The sequence below is a fragment of the Mesoplodon mirus genome (genome assembly GCF_964341445.2).
Source record: "Mesoplodon mirus genome assembly, chromosome: 16".
NCBI classification, from domain to species: domain Eukaryota; kingdom Metazoa; phylum Chordata; class Mammalia; order Artiodactyla; family Ziphiidae; genus Mesoplodon; species Mesoplodon mirus.
In genome coordinates this window covers 3,317,489-3,342,138 of record NC_138992.1, presented here as the reverse complement: position 1 = coordinate 3,342,138, position 24,650 = coordinate 3,317,489, and the positions used below count along the sequence as shown (strand labels likewise).

The 24,650-nt window shown below is 44.0% G+C and overlaps 1 protein-coding gene across 2 annotated transcripts in view; it reads right to left on the bottom strand.

Annotated features, from left to right (window-relative positions):
* TRAPPC9 (trafficking protein particle complex subunit 9) overlaps nucleotides 1–24,650 on the bottom strand; it is a 509,314-nt gene that overhangs the window by 323,628 nt on the left and 161,036 nt on the right. For both annotated transcript variants that reach the window (XM_082601297.1, XM_082601296.1), the window contains one exon: nucleotides 7,556–7,680. In XM_082601297.1, the coding sequence (XP_082457423.1) occupies nucleotides 7,556–7,680 (125 nt within the window). The remainder of the gene's footprint in view (nucleotides 1–7,555; nucleotides 7,681–24,650) is intronic.

The following is a 24,650-nucleotide window of genomic DNA, read 5'->3' as shown; positions in this document are numbered from 1 at the left end:
GAAAGGGAATATTTGACCTAGCTATCTGGAATATCTGGGTCCAGAAAGATTTCCCAAAGGCTGAGCACTGTGCCAGGAGGCACGGACCAGGCCACGGCCATGAGGAGCTCACAGCTATGGAGAACTCGGGGACATGAGCACAGGGCCACCACTGACAGCTTGGCAGACAAGGTAACATCAGAGCATGGCCCTGGAGGAGGACTGGAGAACATGCCAGGAATCAAAGGAACTGAGAGAGAACCTCCAATCAAAGTGAACAGCCAGCGCCAATGAAGAGTACAGTGAGAGGGTACACCTGGGGAGCCAGGGTGCATGGCCCGGTGTGGCTGCCCTTAGGGAAAGCACAACCTGTTTTTCACCTTTAAGTTCAAAGGGGGCTGTAGCAGTTTTGTGGGTGCACTTCATCAGGTTGAGGAAGTTCCCTTTTATTTCTAAGTTTGCTAAGTTTTTATTAGAAATAGATATTGTACTTTGTCAGATGCTTTTTCTTCGTCTACTGAGATGCTTATATCATTTTCTTTTTTTAGTTTGTTGATATGAAGAATTACATTTGCTGGTTTTCTAATGTTAAACCAACCTTGCATTCCTCAGATAAATGCCACTCAGTCAATATTATGGTAAAAAAATTCCCTTAAAATTTTCCTATCTATGTTCAGGAGTCTTTGCTTTTGTTTTCATAATATTTGTCTGGTTTTGGTATCAGGGTAATGCTGGCCTCATAGAACGAATTAGCAGTATTCCTTCTTTCTCAAGTTTCCTTCAAGAAGAGCTTACATGAAATTTGTATTATTCCTCCCTTTATGTCTGGTAAGCTGCAATGGGTGAGCCACCTGGGCCTGGATTTTCTCTAGGGGATGGTTTTAACAAAAAATTCCGTTTCCTTAATGGATATAAGGCTATTCAGATTATCTACTTCCTTCTATGAGTAAGCTTTAATACTCTGAGTCTTTCAATGAATTTGTCTCCATTAAAAAGAATGAAATAATGCCATTTGCAGCAACATGGACGGACCTAGAGATTATCATATTAAGCTCAGTAAGTCAGAAAGAGAAAGACAAATACCATGATATCATTTATATGTGGAATCTAAAATATGACACAAATAAACATACCTACAAAACAAAAACAGACTCACAGATATAGAGAACAGACCTGTGGTTGCCAAGGGGATGAGGATGGGGAGAAAAGGACTGGGAGTATGGGATTAGCAGATGCAAACCATTATATATAGGATGGATGAACAAAGTTCTACTGTATAGCACAGGGAATTATAGTCAGTATTCTGTGATAAACCACCATTGAAAAGAATATGAAAAAAGAATATGTATGTAAAACTGAGTCACTTTGCTGTACAGCAGAAATTAACACAACATTGTAAATCAACTATACTTCAATAAAAATTTTTTTAAAAAGGAATTTGTCCATTTCACCTGTTTTCAAATTTATTGGCATAAAGTTTTCATAATATATCCATTATGCATTTAATATGTGTAGAACCTGTAGTGATGCCGCCTTTTTCATTCCTAATATTTTTAATTTATGTCTTTTCTCTATGATCCATCTGACTAGAAGTTGGTAGACTTCACTGATTTTTCTCAAAGAATAAGCTTTTGGTTTGTCAATATCAGGTTTTTTTGTTTCCAGTTTCAATGATTTCTGTTCTGGTCTTTATTATTTCCTTTTCTACTCTAGGTTTAACTTCCACATTTTTTTCTACTTTCTTCAAGTTGAAGCTGAGGTTTATTGATTGAAGGCTATTCTTCTATTCCAACATAGGAATTAAGTATTATAAATTTCCCCAAACTACTGCTTTAGTGGCATCCCACAAATGATATACTGTGCTTTCATTTTCACTCATTTCAAAATACTTTCTAATTTTTTATTTCTTCTTTGACCCATGAGTTAATTATAAGTGTCATTTTGTTTCCAAATGTCTGAGGGTTTTTCAAAGATTTTTGTTATTGGTTTCTAATTTAATTTTATTACTGTCAGAATATACTTTATAAAATGAGAATCCTTTTAAATTTGAAATTTGTTTTGTGGCCCTCTGTATCAGGGCTCTCCAGAGAAACAGAACCACAAGCCAACAGGGCACGTGTGTTGGCAATATTTGTGTGTACACATGTACAAAGAGATTTATTGTGGTGGCTGGCAAGTTTGAGATTCGTAGGGCAGGCTGATGGGCTGGAAACTCAGTCAGGAGCTATGTCACAGCCTTGAGGCAGAATTCCTTCTCCATTTTTGGAGAAAGGGATTTTGGAAATTTCTCCCCCCAAAATTCTCAATTTCTGCTCAAAGGCCTTCAGCTGGTTGGATGAGGCCTACCCATATTATGAAGAATAATCTCTTTAACTTAACTGGTGGTAAGTGTTAATCGCATCTCCAAAATCACTTTACAGCAACATCTAAACTCGTGTTTGACCAAACAACTGGGCACCGCAGCCTAGCCCCATTGACACACAAAATCTAACCATCATAGCCCCAATATGGTCTACTTTGGTAATTGTTCTATGCGCCCCTGAAAAGAACATGCACTCTGTACCTAACTGTTCTATAAATGTTGATTACGTCAAATTGATTGACAGAGAAGATCTGAACAATACTATCTCTGCTCATTTCTGTCTACTTTTTCCAACAATTACTGAAGGATATGGAACTCTCTCAATTTATGTCTTCTTGCCATTCTATCAGTTTTTGCTTCATGCATCTTGAAGCTCTTATTAGGTACATAAATATTTATGGCTTACATTTTCTTGAGGAATTGAGCCCTTTACTATATGAAAAGACCTTTTTATCTTTGGTAATATTCTTTTCTCTGAAGTTTACTTTTCTCTGTTCTCCATAAGGCCACTCCAGATTTTTCATTAGTGTAAGCATGGTATACCTTCCTCCATCCATTTAGTTTCAACCTTTTTTTTTTTTTTTTTTTTTTGCAGTACACAGGCCTCTCACTGTTGCAGCCTCTCCCATTGCGGAGCACAGGCTCCAGATGCGCAGGCTCAGTGGCCATGGCTCACGGGCCCAGCCACTCCATGGCATGTGGGATCTTCCCGGATCGGGGCACGAACCCGTGTCCCCTGCATCGGCAGGTGGACTCTCAACCACTGCGCCATCAGGGAAGCCCCTAGGTTCAATCTATTTTTGTCTTTATATTTAAAATTCATTACTTGGAGGTAGCTAGAGTTGGGTCTTGCTTTTTTTATCCAATCTGACATTCTCTACCCGCAATTAGAGTATTTGGACTACTTACTTTCGATCTGATTACTGATACGGTTAAGTTTATCACCCACCATCTTGCTATGTCTTCTATCTGCCCCATTTTCCTTTGTTTCCTTTGTCCTCCCTTTACTCCTTTCTTTTGGACTAACTGAATATTATTTATGCTTCAACTTCTACCACCTTCGCTGGCTTATTTGCTATAACTTTTTTTTTTAATGGTTGTAGGGAACTTCCTTAATATGATACAGGGCAGGTATAAAAACTCTACAGCTACCATCACACTTAATGATGAAAGACTGAATGGTTTACCTCTACAATCATGAACAAGACTAGTACAAGAAAGCAGGGAAAGGAATAAGTTAGCCTGCTCGGAAAGGAAGAAGTAAATCTTTCTACTCACAGACAATCTGAACATCTACTTAGCAAAGCCTTGTTGGATTTAAGATTGACTACTTGATTTTGAAGATTCCTCTGAGTTTTGTCATATGTGCATGTATTAGTGGACACAGTCATCATCTATTATTTTGACACAACAGGCACACAGGAGAGGGAAGACAACCCCAGCACGGCCACAGGACAGGATGCAGGCAGCCATGTAGCGCATCTAGGACAGGCAGGCAGGGTCCAGGCTGGGTGGGCAACACCACCTGACGAGACGAGGCCTGGCCTCTGCCTGCTCTGTAACCAGGGGACGCCTTCACCACACCCTTCAACTCATCCGTTCAGGCAACCCCCAGTTCTGTTCCTCCTCCCCAACTTGTGTATTGTTTTTAATAAAACACCTGCCCAAGTATTATTTCAATAGATCTTCACTAACAACCTGTGAGAAAGGACTTTCTCCCCAACTTGCAGGTGATCAAACTGGGGCTCGGGGGTTTTAAGTGAGTGGCTGAGGCCCCTGGATGGACTGTGTAGGTGTCAGAGCAGCAGGGAGACGGCAGGACATGCAGGGGCAGGAGCACCTACAGCCTCAGCTCAAACCCTCACCATCCGGGAAGCGGCCGGCATGACACTGGTTCCCACGGGAGGTGCCCATGGATGGAGCTGTTACCCTGATGGCCGAGGCTGTTGGCCTGTTCCCTGATGTTTTTAAAGACAGGGTGTTGTTGACAAGGGTGGGCACGTACCAGCAAGCTCCCCAGAACCACATGTGCACAGAGCCCAAGGGCAGGCCCGGCTGCCCCGCCTCCCGGTGACCTTTGGTTTTGTTGGGATTTCCAGGTGCTTCTCGGCAGGCTACCAGCGGTTGTGACGCGTTTGCAGAGCACTGCTGTCGATGGAGGGAAACTGGGGTGTATTTAGCAGCCGGACAGGAGGGGGCCTCGGCCGGATTTAGCTCTGGCTGTGGGGCAGGCCCTCCAGCCTCTCTGAGTGCTTTACGCTCCAGGCCCGAGTAGGACAGGGCCCCATGCAGCTCCCATCTTTCTGGGTAGTCTGGCCCTGGAGGCTGTAAATTGGATGGCTCCATCAGGCAAAGCTGCAGGGAGCCTCGAGCGGGACACGGCACAGCCAACAGGCGAGAGGCCTCCCGTCTGTCCATGCGTCCCCATTTCTGCAGCCCCAGCCCAGGACAAGCGGTCCCCAAGCTAAGCCCCTACCGGGCAGGCTCTCAGTGCAGCCCTGCCACGTTCCAGGCACGCGGCCACATTTCGTGCACACGGTATTAACTCAGAAGGCAGGGCCGAGCCTTGCTGTCACTGGGGAGCTGGCTCAGCAGCGCCAAGAAAATGGTCGAGAGACTCCAGGTCGGCCACCCAGTGCCCAGCCTAACCGGGGCTGCTCCCCCGTAACAGCCAGCGGGGCTCATTCACCAAGTCTCATTTCTCTCTCAAAATACAGGAATCAAGTCCCAGTCCATTACCAGTTCTTGATTTGATCAGCTTTGTTTCTCCTCCCTGCCCAGCTCTTCTATTATTTAAGCCTCCCAACAACCCCATGAAAGGAGCATGATTACTCCATTTGACGGATGGAGAAACTGAGGGTCAGACAGGCCATACTGCAGAGTCTAACTTACAGGAATATTATGTCTAATGTGCACCCACTTCACACAATCTGTTTTCAATCCTAGAAGATTCTTCAGGGTGTGCAGAAACGCCGGGAATAAATGCGGACAGACATGCCGCGAACCAAACGGGGGGAGGAATCTTTCTGGGAAATCCGAAGAAACACATGTTATCTTTTCCCACTTCTTGAGGGGCTCCCCAGAAGCCACTTTCACTGAATTACTTGTTTCCATGACTACGCCATTCCTCAGCGAGGTTTACAGGTTTAGCACGTTCCCAATTAAAGCCGTTCCTGCTCTGGGGAGACGGCTGATGTAACAGGCTCAGCAGTGCCAGGAGGCTCCCACGTGACAGCACCAGAAGCACAGGAGCCACTCACAGACGCCACTCCTGTGCCGAACCTCACAAGTTCAACTGAACCACGGGGACGCGTCTGGACGACCCGGGAGAGCTGCGACATTTCACAGGTTTGGACTCGCTGCACCCCTCGCCAACAGACCTCAGACAAACTGGGCGACTCCCTCTCAGCACAAAGGCTCCCACGAGGTCAGCACGTCCACCCGACAGCATTCCTGACAGCTCTAAAAGGAGACTGGTGTGCGTGGATGCGGATAAGAGAGAATCCTGGGCTTCCCTGGTGGCACAGTGGTAAAGAATCCACCTGTCAATGCACGGGACATGGGTTCGAGCCCTGGTCTAGGAAGATCCCACATGCCGCGGAGCAACTAAGCCCGTGCGCCACAACTACTGAGCCTGCGCTCCAGAGCCCGTGAGCCACAACTACTGAGCCCGCGTGCTGCAACTACTAAGCCCACATGCCTAGAGCCCGTGCTCTGCAACAAGAGAAGCCACCGCAGTGAGAAGCCCACGCACCGCAACAAAGAGTAGCCCCCGCTCGCCACAACTAGAGAAAACCCGTGTGCAGCAACGAAGACCCAACGCAGCCAAAAATAAATAAATTAAATACATAAATAAAAAGAAGATCGTGCCACAGCTGCCATCAACAGCAGACGGAGAGGGGGAGGCCACAAGGCCAACTGCTGAGGCAAAGGTAACGCTGCTGAGGGGCCTGACCCGGGAGGAGGAACACCTGAGATGGCAGGGAAGTGACATCCGGGGCCTGGGAGGAAGCCCCTTCCCCAGCTTCTCCCCCGTGGCTCCCTGCCAACAGTCACCCCCACAGCATCTATGCTTGCGGAACATCTATGCCTTCAGTCCCGCTGGTGGGACTCTTCTTCCACATCCCGGGGCCCTTGGCCAACACTACAGCCCTGATGCACAGCCATCAAGCTTCTGTGTCTGAGTGACGGAGACTCCCACCTTACGCCACCTTCCTCTTTCCCGCAGGGCCCTAAACGGAGAAGACTCTCCCCCCAAAACCCAGCTCCTCAGCACTTCAGCCCACCGACGCGACCTCTCTCCACCCAGGTGGGCGCGTTCCCTCCACCACGGCCTCATGGCAGACGGTGTCCAGGTCCTTCCACCATCATCTTGTTTTCGTCAAGCGCAGCCCCGATGGCTCACAATCTGTTGTCCCACTGACTCACAGCCAGTTTGGCCAAGCTCTTCTGATGGGTCTAATCAGTCAGTGACCCTGTTAAACGCCAAGAACGTGAGCAGTGCCCCCAAAGGCTGGGCCCGAACACATGCCTACTGAAGTCATTCTTGGCGACTTTGCTGCCTGCTCCCCAGTCACAGCTGCTGAGACCTCTCGTCCCCTCGCTCTACACACGCTCCCCAGGCAGGCGCATCCCAGCCAAGCTTTCCAGGTGCTGACAAGTCGCTGACCACCGAGAGCTCTGCCCCGACTCCCCTCGTGCTCTGAGGAGACAGCTCATCTCTGCTCAGGCTCCAGGCCCAAGGCACCTGTGCACCAACGCTCACTCGTTACTTGTATATTCATTCTGGCTGCCCTGGTGCCCATAAACCAACCAGTGGAAGGAGTCGCCTAAGGATTAAGAAAAGTTTACGGGATAAACATCTGAACTGAGAATAATGGTACAATAGATAAATTTTTTAAATGAACAAGAAAAAAGCAGGCGACGTTCTACTTTCATCAGTACGGTCCTAGATTCAACCCACAAATTCCCAAAACTTCAGGAAATGAAGAGTCCACCACGACACGAGGCACTCAGGCTTCAGTGTAACTGCTCCCCGAACCTCACCCAGAAGGAGAAATAACGAGAACCCAGCTTTCCACAAACACAGATCTGTTATCAAATACACGCTTCCTTTCCTTTCTGAAAAATACTCAGAACTTTGCCTCCGAAAGGCTCGGCAGAAACCCAGAGCGTCAAGCCCCTTGGCGGGCTGCCCCGTGGGGGCCGACTCACCTTCACGTGACCCAGGTCTCCAGGCCGGCTGCCCTCAGCGGGGTTCACGGGCTTGCTCTCCACCCGGGGCCTCACGACCTGGCGGAAGGGGCTGCACAGCGGAAAGCCACTCACACTGATGCTGTCTGAAAGATGAGAATAGAATTGTAAGTGAGAAGTTAACCGGATTTTTTGTTTTAATGCAGGAGATTTTATGCAAAAATCACTAATATCTGGAGTGATGCTCCAGACTCCTCTACCTCGTGTTAACTACAACCGCCCAGTGAATCTCCCGTGAACGTAGAGTCACACCTACTCACACCTAGAGTCACACACACAGTCACACCTGTGACCTGAGTCACAGGTCAAAGTTGAGGACATACCACTTCTGAAAAACGCCAGGTGCCTACCATCTGTCAGGAGGCACAGCCGCAGCACCGCGTCACCTGCATCCGCCCCCAGCTTCCTGTGCTCAGACAGCACCAAGCCGCCTTTACCTTCCAGCCTTCGTACGAGCTGCCCCCTCAGCCTCCGTTCACGCGGTGGCTTCACCGTGCCACTCGAACTTAGTCTAAAAGCCCATCCCTCTTCCAATTTCAGGAGGCCACTACTGTGTCACAGGACCATATGTAAACCTCTGTAGAGCGCTCACTGCCACCTGTTCTTTTTCTTACTTGGTGATCTTACCTGTCAGTCTAATCCAGGACTCCTCCTGGATTAGACCAACCCAGCCGCTGAGAACAACTCGAGAACGCAGACAAGGCACTGGAGGGCTAACAAGGCAGGGAGGAACTCCAGGACCACGATCCGGCAGAAGGAAATACAGGGACACAGGCCTGGCATTAAAGTTCCCCAGAGGTGCCTGCAGCTCCCTGAAGAACTGACCAAGAGGCTGAGAATCTGAGCAGAGCCTTTCACACTCAGGTGGGAAAACAGTGACATTCTGTGTCCCCTAAAAAGAGTGGATGGTAAGCCCTAGAGGCTTTGGGTGGGACCCAAAAGGATGACACACTAAGTGAAGGATAGACTGGAAATAAAGCGGCCGCCCAGGGACCGGTGCCCAACTGTGAATCAGGTCAGTACCTGTAACCGGATTCAAGCAATTCTCCTGCCACATTCCCTGTCACCCCTACTCTGTCCTGTGTCTTCTCACCTTTGTGCACCTGACAACCACCTTTGTGGATCCTAATATCCCCCATTCTTCACCACGCAGCCGCCCTGCCTGGAAATACTCCTTCCTCCGAGTCCTGGCAATTCGTCTACACTGAGACCCGCAATCACTACAGCTGGCCCCGTATCCAGGAAGACAGGCTGCGAGGCAGGGCCGCGGTGGGGACTCAGACGGGTCAGGGCGTAGAAAGTGTTTGTCACAAGACCTGGTACCTGGCAAACATGCGGCCAAAACAGCTACTGTTATTATAGCAACCTATATGCATGTCCCAGATTCCTTACATGACTATAAACTCACTGAGGGCAGAATTCTTATCAATGTCACTCTCATACACCCCCCACAGGAGCTGGCACAGGCTCTAGCACATCATAAACCCACAGTAAACGAATAAATCACAGGGTCAAATTTGGTAGTTTACACACGATGGTCAACGAAAATTCCATCATCCCAAAGTCACATTTAACAATCAACTCAATTCGTGGTTAACTGAAATTTCATCATGTGTCTCTGTGCAAAGAGCCATTTGCAAAAGTCAGTCCAAAGCTGTGAGATTTGAATGGGTTTTTCTCTCCCTTTTCTCATTCTCCCAGCCTCCTGGGCATAATCTGTAAAACCTCTCCACTACACCCCAGAACCTGCTGTGCGGGAACTAGTATTATGAACACAGACATTTGCAAAACACAAACTCCACGCTCTTCAGCTAGAAACTAGGTCACGTGAAGCCCGTGAGCCCCAAGGTCACCCCTGCTGAGTGAAGGCAGGCGCCCGACAGATTTTACATGCCACCTCTCGCTCCCCCACGCACAGCCTGGCGCACAGCGCACTTCACTCTTCCCTCGAGAAAGTCTCCGTCATTAGCATAGTACGCAAGTGCTGCTATAGGTCCCAAAGGCCTGAGGTCCTTTCCTGCCTTGCAAGTACCGATCCTGTTTGACACCTGTAACAGTGCTCAAGGCCTCCTCTCTGCAGCGGTCCAGAGGCTCCGGGCTGTAAATGTCCTGAGCAGCGGCTTGGTCTCTCCTCCTTCCTTGTGGAACAGCTCCGGCCCCACCCCAGGCTGTTCTGGCGGGACCAGGGGTGGCTCTAATCCAGCCGTGGTGAGAGATGGAAACGTCCCATCAACAGTGGTTGATCCACAGGACGAACATGAGACCCCAGAAGGGTCTCGTTGAGTCTTTCTGAGATTTGATCTATAAAGGGCGGAGCAGGTGGGGTGGATCTTCCTTTGAATCGTTATGTTCTCAAGATACAGGTTTGGGCCTTCCTGCAGCCATCCTCCCACCACACTGCAAGGGTGAGTGAGTCACACAACCCTGTGACCTCAGTTTTCTTGACTCTAAAATGGGGACCAGCTCCCGGGAATCAGTGAAAAGTACAAATCTGCAGTGTCTTGGAACTGGAGGGAGGTAGGATGTGGGCACTCAGCCAAAAAGGCTAAAAATTACATCTGAAATTTGCCTCCTTTTCTGACAACGACTTCAAAGCCTCAAAGAAACCTCAGAAACCTGTAATCTTCAAGCTCAGGGAAAAAAAATATACTAAAACAGCTACTCTCCGGCTTCTTTATAGATTAAAGGATTCCGGCCCCTAATCCAATTGAGAATGAAAAAGACAAGCTATGCATACATTATAAATGGGGACCGAAGATCAGCAGCTCTGTCCCCATGGGAGACAGAGGGATGGGAGGGAGAAGCCAGCCTCGGGAAGGCCGGAAGAGGAGCACTGCAGCCACATAAGGACAGGGCTGCAGAGGAGGAGGCCGCCGCACAGGGTGGCGAGAGGCTGGACGGAGCCAATGGAGCGAGCAAGGAAGGCGCCGCTCCCAGCTGGGCGGGTGGAGGGCAGCAAATTCTGTTCAACCATTTCGGCCAATTTTCCTGCCAACACAGGCTACCACAAATAGAACAGAGAACAGATTGGGATGACAAGTAATAGGAAGACAAGACCAAAAAAGTTACAAACAGACGAAGGCAGCCTCGTAGGAAGACCGCAGAGCTGAGTGGATTTAGGAGGACAGAGGGTATTTAAGAATGGGACGAGCCTGGTAGATCGTCATGAATCAAAGTGAGCTTTTAGAGAGAATTTCACAGTTGCTGTTTATAGTGCTCAATTTTTCTATTAAGAGCATCTCTGTGGGCAATTCAGAAATACAATTTTATATGCTAAAATAGTACGTGTCTCTCGAAGTCAGCTTTATCACAGCCACAGTGACAACTGGTAGAAATGACAGCTGAAAGTGGGATGTGTGTGGTGGGAAGAAAAAGCACAGTCGCAATAAAAATACTGCAACTAAGAAGGGCTGGAGGCTGCGTGTTCACGGCAGGCTCAGCACAGCACTGGGCACTTAGGACACGTCATGTAGCTGCTCCTCACGCCCTGCCAGGCGGGCATGATTTTATCAGTTCTAGAGGTGAGGAAGCTGAGCTCCCGAGAAGGTAAGTAACTTAGTAGCTCATCAGAGGCACAGCCAGAACTAGAAGTCAGGACTGTCGGATTTGTGATGACCCAGCAAAACTGGCACAAACGACATGCTTCAGCCCTGACGTGAGCTCATGAAACCTCCCCAGCCAGGCTGCTCTGCAGTGCACCATCCCACAAAACTAACACAAGGCCCCTCACAATGGCTTGGCATCCGTCTCCGGTGAGGCGGCCACTCCAGAAATGTGTCCATTTTTGTGCACTTTCAAAAGAGACACAAATGCTGAAGGCTGAATACACACTTTTCTCACTGGTGACAGGTATATGAAATAAACCAAACTGGAATAAAATACATTTACAAAGGCCAAAGGAGACAACCATCTCCCAGTGGGAGTTTGTCAGGGTATGGTTCCAGGTAGAATATATTTTGAAGATGCTTTCTAAATTATTCATAAAGTCCGTGGGTGCCAAAGAGCCCATCTGGTTATCATAACATATCCTCAAGAAAACCAAAGAAGTAGAAGCATTTGGCTCAGAAATTAGACAATACTCATCCTCAATTTCCATAGAGAAGTGGTGTGTTTATTCATTCAGAAACTTTGGGATATGCTTAGGAAGAAAAAATAATTCATGTAGAAACAGTGGCCTTCATATACCATTCAAACGGAAACAGCCCTCCCTCCATCACCCTGGCCTTCCCTCCTGCTCAAGTCGGGGGAGCAGCGCCCCTCCTGCGGGGCCCAATCGGTGCCTCACTGCTCTCGCCCCACGAACGGCCTCCCGGGATGTCTGCAGCCTCTTCCTCCTCCGCGCATTCTCATTCCAGGCACCCTCAACCAGTACCAGGGCTTCTCATTTTAACATCGTTACAGAGACACAATTAGCATATCATAACCTGCAGATGTTTCAACTGTACAACTGGAGGAGTTCTGACATTCCTAAAACAAGCAACACAATTGAGACGGTGAACATATCCACCTACTGCCAGGTTCCCCGTGCATCCTCGCACATCCTCACCGCCACCCTCCTGGCCAGATGCCCACTGCTGGCACCAGACATGAGGGTGCGTTTCCCAGAAGTTAACACATTATACATTATACATATTGTACATTAATCTACTCTTCTCTGTCAGGCTTCTTTCACTCAGCACACTTATCTCGGAATCATCCTGAGTTCTGTGCACATCAATAGTTCACTCCTTTCTATGGCTCAACAGTATTCCAGTGAGTGGATATAACACAATTTGTTTTTCCACTCACCTACTGATGAACACTTAGGTTGTTTCTGGTTATTACAAATAAAGCTGCTCTGAACATCTGTGTAGAAGTCATTGTATGGACATATGCTGTCAGTTCTCCTGGTCCAACATCCAGGAATAAGTTGGCTGGGTCATATGCTAAGTGTATATTTGATTTTCCAAGAAAGTTATTAATGAGTTGTTAATATGCTTGCAAACAATAAAAAGGAATTCAAAGGAATAAATAAGGAAGATGAGCCTGTCAAAAACTGAGCAGGCAATTTAAGAACAAATATCACCTCTTTGGGAGTTTTTTGGTTGTTTTTTGTTTTCTTTGGCAGCATCACACGGCTTGGGGGACCTTAGTTCCCCGACCAGCGACTGAACCCAGGCCATGGCAGTGAAAGAGCTGAGTGCTAACCACTGGACCGCCAGGGAACTCCCAAAATATCACCTCTTGAAGTGAAAAACAAATTGGGTAATTTAAACACTCTTTAAAGAGCCAAACAGAAAATTAGGCAAAAAGAAAAAGTTAGTGAATTGGAAAAAAGAGGAGTGGAAATGATCTAGAATGTGGCACATGGAGAAAGATGACAAATGTGAAAGAACATCAGAGGCCATGGAAGAGTGAGAGGCTACACAGGTGAACGGGAGTTAGGGAAGCAGGTGAGAGTAAACTGGGGAAAGTTGGTATCTGAAGAGAGACAACTGAACATTTTTCATAATGGAAAAATGTGAATCCTCAAATTCAAAAAGCACAAAAAAGCTCAATGGGACCAACAAAAGGAAACACAAACCTAGAAATGACACAGTAAACCTGCAGACTACTGAAAAATAAGAATAAGATCTTTTTGAAAACATACAGGGGATTGATATATATACACTAATATGTATAAAATAGATAACTAATAAGAACCTGCTGTATAAAAAAATAAATAAAATTCTAAAAAAAAACCATACAGGGACATGTCCACACAAAAACGTGTACACAGATGCTCATAAGAGCATTAATCACAGCAGCCAGAATGGAAACAATTCAAAGATCCGTCAACTGACGAACTGATGAACAGAAACAGTCTGTCCATACAACAGAATATTACTCATCCTCAAAAAGGAATGAGGGGCTGGCACAGGCTGCAACATCAATGACCCCTGAAACATCATGCCAAGCGGAAGAAGCCAGACACAAAAGGCCACAGATTGTATGATTCCATTTATATGAAATGTTCAGAATAGGTAAATCCATAGAGACAGAAAGTAGGTTTCTAGTTATCAGGGGAGGGGAGAATGGTGAAGGGCCCCTAATGGGTTTGGGGTTTCTTTTGGGGATGATAAAAATGTTTTGATTTTGGTTGATTGCACAACTCTGAATATACTAAAAGTTACTGAATTGTACACTTTAAATGGATGAATTTATGGTATGTGAATTGTATCAATTTTTTTTAAATTAAAGGATATAAACACTTGGGGGGGGAAGAAAAATGGAGATTGTATCCAAAGGAACAATAATTACACCAACAGCTAACTTCAACAGCAACGGAAGCCATTGGACAGTAGGATTCACCTTCAAAGCATTGAAGAAAAGTTACCTGCTAATCTAGAGTTATGTACACAGAACTTCCCATTCTTAGAAATAACTGATGACATAAAGACATTGCAGAACAACAGCTGAGCAAACTTACCACCAACACATCCTCACTAAAGGAATTCAACAAGAAAAGGAACCCTCATACACTGCTGGTGGGAGGGTAAATTGGTGCAATCACTATGGAAAACAGTACAAAGTTCCTCAAAAACCTAAAAATATAGCTACCATATGATCCAGCAATGCCACCCTCCTGGGTATATATCCAGAAGACACGAAAACACTAATTCAAAAAGATACATGCACCCTGATGTTCTTAAGCAGCACGACTCACCACAGCCAAGACATGGAAGCAACCCAAGTGCCCATCACCAGACAAATGGACAAAGAAGATGTGGTGCATATACACAATGGAATATGACTCAGTCATAAAGAAGCATGAAATTCTGCCATGAAGCCTATGCTATGAATGAGGCAGCATTACACAGACACAGTGTTTTCAAGTTGCTGCCCTAAAATCTGAGAGTAGGATCTCCTTCTGGTGTCCCAGGCAAGAGAAGAAACAAAGGCCTCGTTCCACAACGCTGTGCGTACAAGGCACACTTTCTCACAGTAACGTCCAGCTGTCACCTCCAAGGCTAAGTGTGAAATACATACTTTTTCACAGCAGACAAGGTGTTCAACGTGCTACAGGAGCCAGTTTCCAACGAGATCTTGTTTGGGAGCCTGTTGCTGATGATCACCTTTGCTGAAAAGTGACACCATTTGAGTCACTGGCCACACAGGAAGACAACTACAGTGGACTTTTAAACCATCTGACGGTCCTCTTAGCTTCAGGACATTACCGAGTTTCTCCCCCTCTAAAGATGGTTAAGAAAAAAGGAAACAAGTGAAACCGAAGCAGGTGACACTTGGCCGAAGGATCTCAGGGAGCCCTAGCGACAGAGCCCTGAAATGGGAGCCCAAAAGTGGCACCTTCTTTTCTTTGGAAATCTTCAAAGGAAGTGAAGGATTAAGATACTTGAGGACATACTGTAGAGCACAGGGAACTATAATCAATATCCTGTGATAAACCATGATGGAAAGGAACATGAAAAAGAAGATAGATATATATATATATAGATATATGTATATGTACGTATAACTGAATCACCTTGCTGTACAGCAGAAATTAACAACATTGTCAGTCAACTATACTTCAATAAAAAATTTTTTAACAGAAGAGACGTGAGGACATGTGTTCAAATCCCAGATGTGCTCCCTTTGTCTGTCCAGAACAGGTTTGCTTACAGGAGCACTGGACATGGAGACAAAAGCCCTGGCCCTGCCCCCTGCCCGCCCCCAGCCTTGGGAAAGACTGATCACTGATCAACAGGAAAGGTGCCAGCAGCACTGATACATGCTGCTCTCGCGTCTCCACTCTGGGTCTTACACATCTTTTATACCTTGTTTACATGTAGTATTCCACCTCTACTTAAAGGGAGACACAGATAAATGAACATCAATTCTCCAAAGAAAGCCACAGGAATAGCTCAATTAGCATATGTTACTTTAGGATAAAATCAGGAAAACAAAACCAGAGCACTGCCAGTTTGAAACTGGAAATAGGATGCTTTTTCCACAAGATAACAAAGGGAGAGCGATGGTCCCAGGCCAAGTAATGACACATGCTTGTTCTTTTAGAAACAAGAAATTCAAAGTACAGTCTGAATGTCTGAGCCCTCTTCACAGCTGTCCTCTAGCACTGCACATCTCTAAAAGACTGGGAAAGTCATTATTTCTTCATTAAAGAGTCAGCCAAATCACAGGAATCACAGAGCTGAGAGTTTCAAGTCAGAACACTAATTTTAGGAATTATCTAAAGAAAAAGTTCAAGCCAGCATCATCCCCCAAAACCTTTCCTCTCCAACAAATTCGTTGTTGATACTTACAGGGCAAACTCTCTTAAGGAATAACTGTTAGAATCTCTCTCTCTCTCTCTCTCTCTCTCTCTCTCTCTCTCTCTCACACACACACACACATACACACATACACACATACACACACACACACATATACACACATTTCAACAACTAAGTTCCTGGAACTTGCTTTCTGCCACAGTTTTTACACATGCATGAAAAACTAATTTCCCCACCCCTCCCTCTTTCATCCTCTAAGGTCCCACTCACTCTGTAAATTTTACCTCCATCATCACCTCCAAAGACAAGCCTTCCCCCACTCCCTGTGATACAGTCATAGCATCATGTACCTCTCCCACCCAGCACTTAGCAAAGTTGCACTTTTTCATTTATTTGTGAAAAAATTCATTTCACTTATTTTATCAATTATTAAATTGCCCATCTCTCCCACTAGACTTGTGTGGTCTAACACAGTGGCTGCAAGACAGTGCGCCTTTAAAGTAATTAAAATCAAATAATACTTGAGATCTTTAGATGCACCATCCACATCACAAGTGATCAAAGCCACATGTGACCCATGGTCACCCTACTGGACGGCTCAGAACAGGAACTGCCCTATTACAGAGTTCTGATGGACAGCACTGCCCTGGACACTAAGCTCCTTGAGGACAGGGGCTGCATCTCATTTTACTCAGGACAATCCCAAGAGAAGTACGGTACAGACACACCTCATTTTACTGTACTTCACAGATACTGCACTTCTTACAAATTGAAGGTTTGTGGCAGTCCTGTGTGAAGCAAGTCTATCGGTGCCATTTTTCTAACAGCATTTGCCCACTTGGTGTCTCTGTCTCACATTTCAGTAATTCTCACAGTATTTCAGACTTCTTAATTATTATATTTGTTATGGTGATCTGTGATCAGTGATATTTGATGTCCCTATTGTAGCTGTTTTGGCATTTTTTAGCGATTAAGTATTTTTATTTTTTTTTTTCTTTTTGCGGTATGCGGGCCTCTCACTGTTGTGGCCTCTCCCGTTGCGGAGCACAGGCTCCGGATGCGCAGGCCCAGCGGCCATGGCTCACGGGCCCAGCCGCTCCGCGGCATATGGGATCCTCCCAGACCGGGGCACGAACCCGTATCCCCTGCATCGGCAGGCGGACTCCCAACCACTGCGCCACCAGGGAGGCCCGCGATTAAGTATTTTTAATTAAGGTATGTGCATTGCTTTTTTCAGACATAATGCTATTGCACACTTAATACACTACAGTATAGTGTAAACAACTTTTATAAGCACTGGGAAACAAAAAATCATGACTCAATTTACTACAATATTCACTTTATTGTGGTTGTGTGGAAATGAACCCACAGTATCGCCAAGGTATGCGTGTACCTGGGATAAAGTAGATAGCCCATAAATATCTGTGAAGGGGGTGTGGGGGGAAGTTCACACAGTAATTGCTAACTTTACTACACCACACACTGCGTGGTAAAACCCAGAAGAGAGAAATTATTTAAGTCCTGTTACCTGATTAAAACAGAATACTAGTAATTAGTTACACTTCCATAACTTAAAATTGTATGACATAACTTCAAATATTCTATAATATCCACTCCCATTCAAATACTTACAAGTACCTAATATACACACACAAAATTATCTCAAAAACTATAGATTAAAACAGGTAACTAAAATGGTTTTACAGGTGAATTCTACCAAACGTTTAAAAAATTAACGCCAATCCTTCTCAAACTCTTCCAGAAATTAAGGAAGAGGGAACAGTCCCAAACTCATTTTCCCAGGTTAGCATTACCCCAGTACCAAAGCCAGACAAGGAAACTACAAGAAAACTACACATCAATATCCCTGATGAATACAGGTGCAAAAATCCTCAACAAAATATCAGCACATCAAATTCAACAATACATTAAGAGCATCATATACCATGATCAAGTGGGATTTACCCCTGGGATGCAAGAATGGTTCAACATACACAAATCAATAAATGTGATACACACATATTAACAGAATGAAGGATAAAAATGATATGGTCGTCTCAATAGATGCAGAAAAAGCATTTGACAAAATTCAAAATCTTTTCATGATAAAAAACCCTCAACTAATTGGGTGTTGAAGGAACATACCTCAACATAATAATGGCTATATATAACAAGCCCACAGCTAACATACTCAATTGGTGAAAGGCTGAAAACTTTTCCTCTAAGATCAGGAACAAGACAAGGGTGCCCACTCTTACCACTATTCAACATAGTACTGAAAATCCTAGCCAGAGCAATCAAGCAAGAAAAAGATATTAAAAGGTATCCAAATCAGAGAGGAGGAAGTAAATTATCTTTATTTGCAGATTATATGATCTTATATAGAATCCTAGACTCAACCAAAAACTGTAAGATCTAATCAATAAATTCAGTAAAGTTTCAGGATATAACATTAACATACAGAAATCAGTTGCTTTCCTACGCACTAAACAACAAAATATCTGAAACATAATAAAGAAAGCAATCCCATTTACAATAGCATCAAAAACATAAGATGGTTAGGAATTTAACCAAGGAAATGAAAGAACTGAACACTAAACTATAAGACTTTGATGAAAGAAATTGAAGAAGACACAAAAATGGAGAGGTATCTTGTATTTGTGGATCAGGAGAATATTGTTAAAATGTCCACATTACCCAAAGCCATCTATAGATTCAATGCAATCCCTATCAAAATTCCAATGGCGTTTTTCACAGAAATAGTAAAAGCAATTCTAAAATTCGTATGGAATCACAAAGACCCCAATAGCCAAAGCAATCCTAAGCCAAAAGGACAAAGCTGGAGGTATCATATTGAATACTTCCAGATTTCAAATTATACTACAAAGCCATAGTAATCAAAATAGTATATAGTAATCAAAACAGCATAAAAATAGACACACAGACCAATGGAAAATAGAGAGCCCATAAATAAACTGCTGCATATGTGGTCAACTAATCTTTGAGAAGAGAGCCAAGAATATTCAATGCGGAAAGGCAGCCTCTTAAATAAATGGTGCTGAGAAAACTAGATAGCCACATGCAGAAAAATAAATCTGGACCCCTATCGTAAATCACTCACAAAAATTAACTCAAAAGATTCAAGACTTAAACATAGGACCTGAAACTGAGAAACTCCTGGAAGAAAACATAGGAGAAAAGCTCCTTGACACTGGTCTTGGCAACAATTTTTTGGATCTGACACCAAAAGCATGAGCAACAGAAACAAAAATACAAGTGGGGCTATATCAAACTAAAATGATTCTGCACAGCCAAAGAAACAATCAACAGTATGAAAAGCCAACCTACAGAATGGGAGCAAATATTTGTAAATCATCTATTTGATAAGGGATTAATATCAAAATGTATAAAGAATTCATACAACTCAATAAAAAAAATCTGATTTCAAAATAGGCATAGGAACCGAGTAAGATACTTTTCCAAAGATGACATACAAATGGCCAAAAGCTACATGAAAAGGTGCTCAACCATCACTAACCATCAGGGAAATGCAAACCAGAACCACAACGAGATATCATCTCACATACTTTAGAATGGCTGTTCGCAAAAAGACAAGAGATTAGTGTAGGCAACGACAAGGAGACAAAGAAAAAAGTGCACCCTTGTGCACTGTTGATGGGGATGTAAATTGGTGCAGTCACTGTGGAAGCAGCGTGGAGATTCCTCAAAAAATAAAAAATAGAACTACCATATCATTCAGCAATCCCACTTCTGAGTACATATCCAAAGGAAATGAAAAAAGGATCTCAAAGAGATATCTGCACTCCATATTTTTACAGCATTATTCACAATAGCCAAGATGAGGAAACAACCTAAGCATACATCTACAGACGAACAGACACAGAAGATGTGATATATACATACACAATGGAATATAATTCCATGAGAAAGAAGAAAATCCTGCCACTTGCAACAACATGGATGGACCCTGAGGGCATTAGGCTAAGTGAAATAAGTCAGAGAAAGACAAATACTATATGATATCACTTATATGTGGAATCTAAAAAAGACATACCTGTAGAAACAGAGAGAGAATGGTGGTTACCAGGGGCTGAGAGGCAGGCAAAATGGGGAGATGTTGGTCAAAGTGTACAAGCTTGCAGTTAGAAGATGAGCATGTTCTGGGGACCTAGTGCACAGCATGATGATTATAGTTAACAGCACTGTATTATATGTTTGAAAGTTGCTAAGAGAGTAGATCTTAAGTGTTTTCACCACAAAAAAGCAACAGTAATTAAGTGATGTGATGGTCGTCTTAGCTAAGGTGATAATCATTTTGCAAAATACAAATGTATCAAATAAACACAATGTACACCTTAAACTTATACAATGTTCTATGTCAATTATCTCAATAAAGCTGCAAAACAGATAACTAATGACGCTGCACACCTTTCATTTCTTATTGTTTGGATATACACTTTTGTGAGGGGTCTATTAAAATATTTTCTTTGTTTTTTACTGGGCAACATCATTAGTTATCTGGGAAAAGCCGATTAGAACACAATGAGGTTACACATGAACAAGAACAGCTAAAATTTAAAAGACTGACCCTACCAATCAGTGGTGAGGATCTGGAGCACCAGAGAACTGGTGTGCATGCAGATGGTGTGTGTAAATCAAAATAAGCAGGTTGAAAATCTGGATGACTGTAGAGCTATCAAAGCTCAACATACACATAACCTGTGATCCAGTAAAACCACTTCTGGGCACACACCCAGCGAAAATGTGGGCTGATGTCCACCAAATACCTGTTCAAGAAAGTTTATTATTCATAATAGCCAAACAGCAGAAACAACCCAAATGTCCATCACGAGTAGATTGGATAAACTGTGGTATTTTCACACAGTGGAATATCACCCACCAATAAAAAGGAACAATCAAATGCAACACACAACAACATGCATGAATCTCAGGTATAATGCTGAGTGGGAAAAAAGACATAGAGGACTTCTGATCTCCAGAACTGTAAGAGAATAAATTTGTGCTGTTTAAAGCAAAAAAAAAAAAAAAAAAAAGACACAAAAGAGCATATACTATATTTATTTCTTCTATATGAAAGACAAGAACAGGCAAAACTAATCTATGATGATCAATGTCATAATTAGTTACCTTGATGCAGGGTCATCAACAGGGAGAGGACAGGAGAGGACTGGTGGGGTGCTGGAAAAATCACCCCCATCTGGGTCTGGGTGGTGGGTGCAAGGGTGAATATGAATATACAAATAAATTCGGAGGCGGAGTCAAGATGGCAGTGCGGAAAGATGCGGAGTTAGCGTCTCCCCACAACTAGGGCACCTGTCGGGTGCTGGTGGGGGACTGTGACACCCAAGGAGACAGGAGGAACCCCAAAGTGAACCGGTAGGATGTCGGGGGGCTGAGTGGGGGAGGAGAAGTGGAGGCCAGACAGGATCGGCACCCCTGAGGCCAGGGAGATCAGGAGAGGCAGGCAGGAGGGACTCTCGGGAAGAGCGGGAGAGGAGCAGACGGCGATCGCCTGGTCCACTGGGGCCGGGGAGCCTGCTGAGCTCCCAGGCTGGTCCCCTGCTCTCCAGAGCCCCCTCCAGGCCACGTAGGTCCTTGGGGGCACAGGAGGGAGGCTGGGGGGATCAGGAGAGGCAGGCAGGAGGGACTCTCCAGGAAGAGCGGGAGAAGAGCAGAGGATGATTGCCCCTCCCACTCGGGCACGGGGAGCCTGCTAAGCTCCTAGGTGAGGTCCCCTGCCCTCTAAGACCAGGGGTGGGGGGCACGCCTGGACCCCTTCTGTTCCCTGAGCCTAAGCCCCACCCCCCACAGCCCCCAGGGCCCATTAGCCCCGCCTACCACCCAAACATCACCCTTGCTTAGGCCCCGCCCTCCACCACCAAGGACTTCCGCCCCCCCCCTTTTTCCTTTTCCCTCCTCCTCTTTTATACTATTATGGTACTTATGTACCTTCCGGTTGTTGATTCATCTATATTTTTATTTTTATATTCTTCCTAACATATCTGTTAGTTTCCTAGTCTAATTTTATTTTTTACTTTGTTATTTTTGTTTGTTTGTTTTTTTGCCACCCCAGGCAGCTAGCGGGATCTTGGTTCATGAACCCAGGGTCGGGCTGAAGCTCCTGCATGTCGGAGCTCTGAGTCCGAACCACTGGACTAACAGAGAACCTCAGACTGCAGGGAATATTCATTGGAGTGACGTCTCACGGAATTCCTCATCTCAGCACTAAGACCCTGTTCTACCCACCAAAACCCAGCTCTACCCAAGAGCCTACAACTCCAGTGTTGGAAGCCTCAGGCCAAACAACCAGTAAGACAGAAACAGGCTCCCACTAATTTAAAAAAAAAAAAAAAAAAAAGAGAGACGGCAAAAAATTCTCACAGATGAAGGAGTAAGGTAAAAACCTAGAAGTCCAAATAAATGAAGAGTAAATAGGCAATTTACCTGAAAAAGAATTCAGAGTAATTATAGTAAAGATGATCCAGAATCTCGGAAACAGAATGGAGGCATGGATTGAAAAAATACAAGAAATGTTAACAAAGATCTAGAAGAACTAAAGAACAAACAAACAGAGATGAACAACACAATAACTGAAATGAAAAATACACTAGAAGGAATCAGTAACAGAAACTGAGGCAGAAGAACGAATAAGTGAGCTGGAAGACAAAATGGTGGAAATAACTGCCAAGGAGCAGAATAAAGAAAAAAGAATGAAAAAAAGTGTGGACAGTCTCAGAGACCTCGGGGACAACATTAAATGCACCAACATTCGAATTATAGGGGTCCCAGAAGAAGAAGAGAAAAAGAAAGGGTCTAAGAAAATATTTGAAGAGATTACAGTTGAAAACTTCCCTAACATGGGAAAGGAAATAGTCACCCAAGTCCAGGAAGCACAGAGAGTCCCATACAGGATGAACCCTAGGAAAAGCACACCAATATGCATATTAATCAAACTAACAAAAATTAAGTTCAAAGAAAAAATATTAAAAGCAGCAAGGGAAAAACAAGAAACAACATACAAAGGAATCCCCATAAGGTTATCAGCTGATTTCTCGGCGGAAACTCTGCAGGCCAGAAGAGAGTGGCAGAATATACTTAAAAAGTAATGAAAGAGAAAAACATACAACCAAGATTACTCTACCCAACAAGGGTCTCACTCAGATTCGATGGAGAAGTCAAAAGCTTTTCAGATAAGCAAAAGCTAAGAAAATTCAGCACCACCATACCAGCTTTACAGCAAATGCTAAAGAAACTTCTCTAAGAGGCAAACACAAGAGAAGAAAAAGACCCACAAAAACAAACCCAAAACAATTAAGAAAATGGTAATAGGAACATACATATGGATAATAACCTTGAATGAAAATGGATTAAATGCCCCAACCAAAAGACACAGACAGACTGGCTGAATGGATACAAAAACAAGACCCATATATATGCTGTCTACAAGAGACCCACTTCAGACCTAGGGACATTTACAGACTGCAAGTGAAGGGATGGAAAAAGATATTTCATGCAAGTGGAAATCAAAAGAAAGCTGGAGTAGCAAATAAAATACTTTAAAATAAACACTGTTACAAGAGAAAAGGAGGGACACTACATAATGATCAAAGGATCAATCCAAGAAGAAGATATAACAATTATAAATATTTATGCACCCAACATAGGAGCGCACCAATACATAAGGCAAATGCTAACAACCATGAAAGAAGAAATCAACAGTTAACACAATAATAGTAGGCGACTTTAACACCTCACTTACACCAATGGACAGATCATCCAAACAGAAAATAAGGAAACATCAGCTTTAAATGACACAATAGATCAGATAGATCTAATTTATATTTATAGAACATTCCACCCAAAAGTGGCAGAATACACTTTCTTCTCAAGTGCACACAGAACATTATCCAGGATAGATCACATCTTAGGTCACAAATCAAGCCTCGGAAAATTTAAGAAAACCGAAATCATATCAAGCATCTTTTCTGACCACAGCACTATGAAACTGGAAATCAATTACAGGAAAAAAAAAACTGTAAAAAACACAAATACATGGAGACTAAACAGTGTGCTACTAAATAACCAAGAGATCAATGAAGAAATCAAAGAAGAAATTAAAAAATACATAGAAACAAATGACGATGAAAACACGACGGACCCAAAACCTACGGCATGCAGCAAAAGCAGTTCTAAGAGGGAAGTTTATAGCAGTACAATCTCACCTCAAGAAACAAGAAAAATCTCAAATAATCAGTCTAGCCCCACACTTAAAACAACTAGAGAAAGAAGAAGAAAAAAAACCCAAAGTCAATAGAAAGAAAGAAATCATAAAGATCAGAGCAGAAATAAATGAAATAGAAATTAAGAAAACAATAGCAAAGATCAATAAAACGAAAAGCTGGTTCTTTGAGAAGATAAACAAAATTGACAAACCCTTAGCCAGACTCATCAAGAAAAAAAGGGAGAGGACACAAATCAATAAAATTAGAAATGAAAATGGAGAAATCAAAACTGACACTGCAGAAATACAAAAGATTTTAAGAGACTACTACAAAACAACTATATGCCAATAAAATGGACAACCATGAAGAAACGGACAAATTCTTGGAAAGGTACAATTTTCCAAGACTGAACCAGGAAGAATTAGAAAACATAAACAGACCTATCACAAGCAATGAAATTGAAACCATAATTTAAAAATCTTCCAGCAAACAGAAGTCCAGGACCAGATGGCTTCACAGGCGCATTCTATCAAACATTTA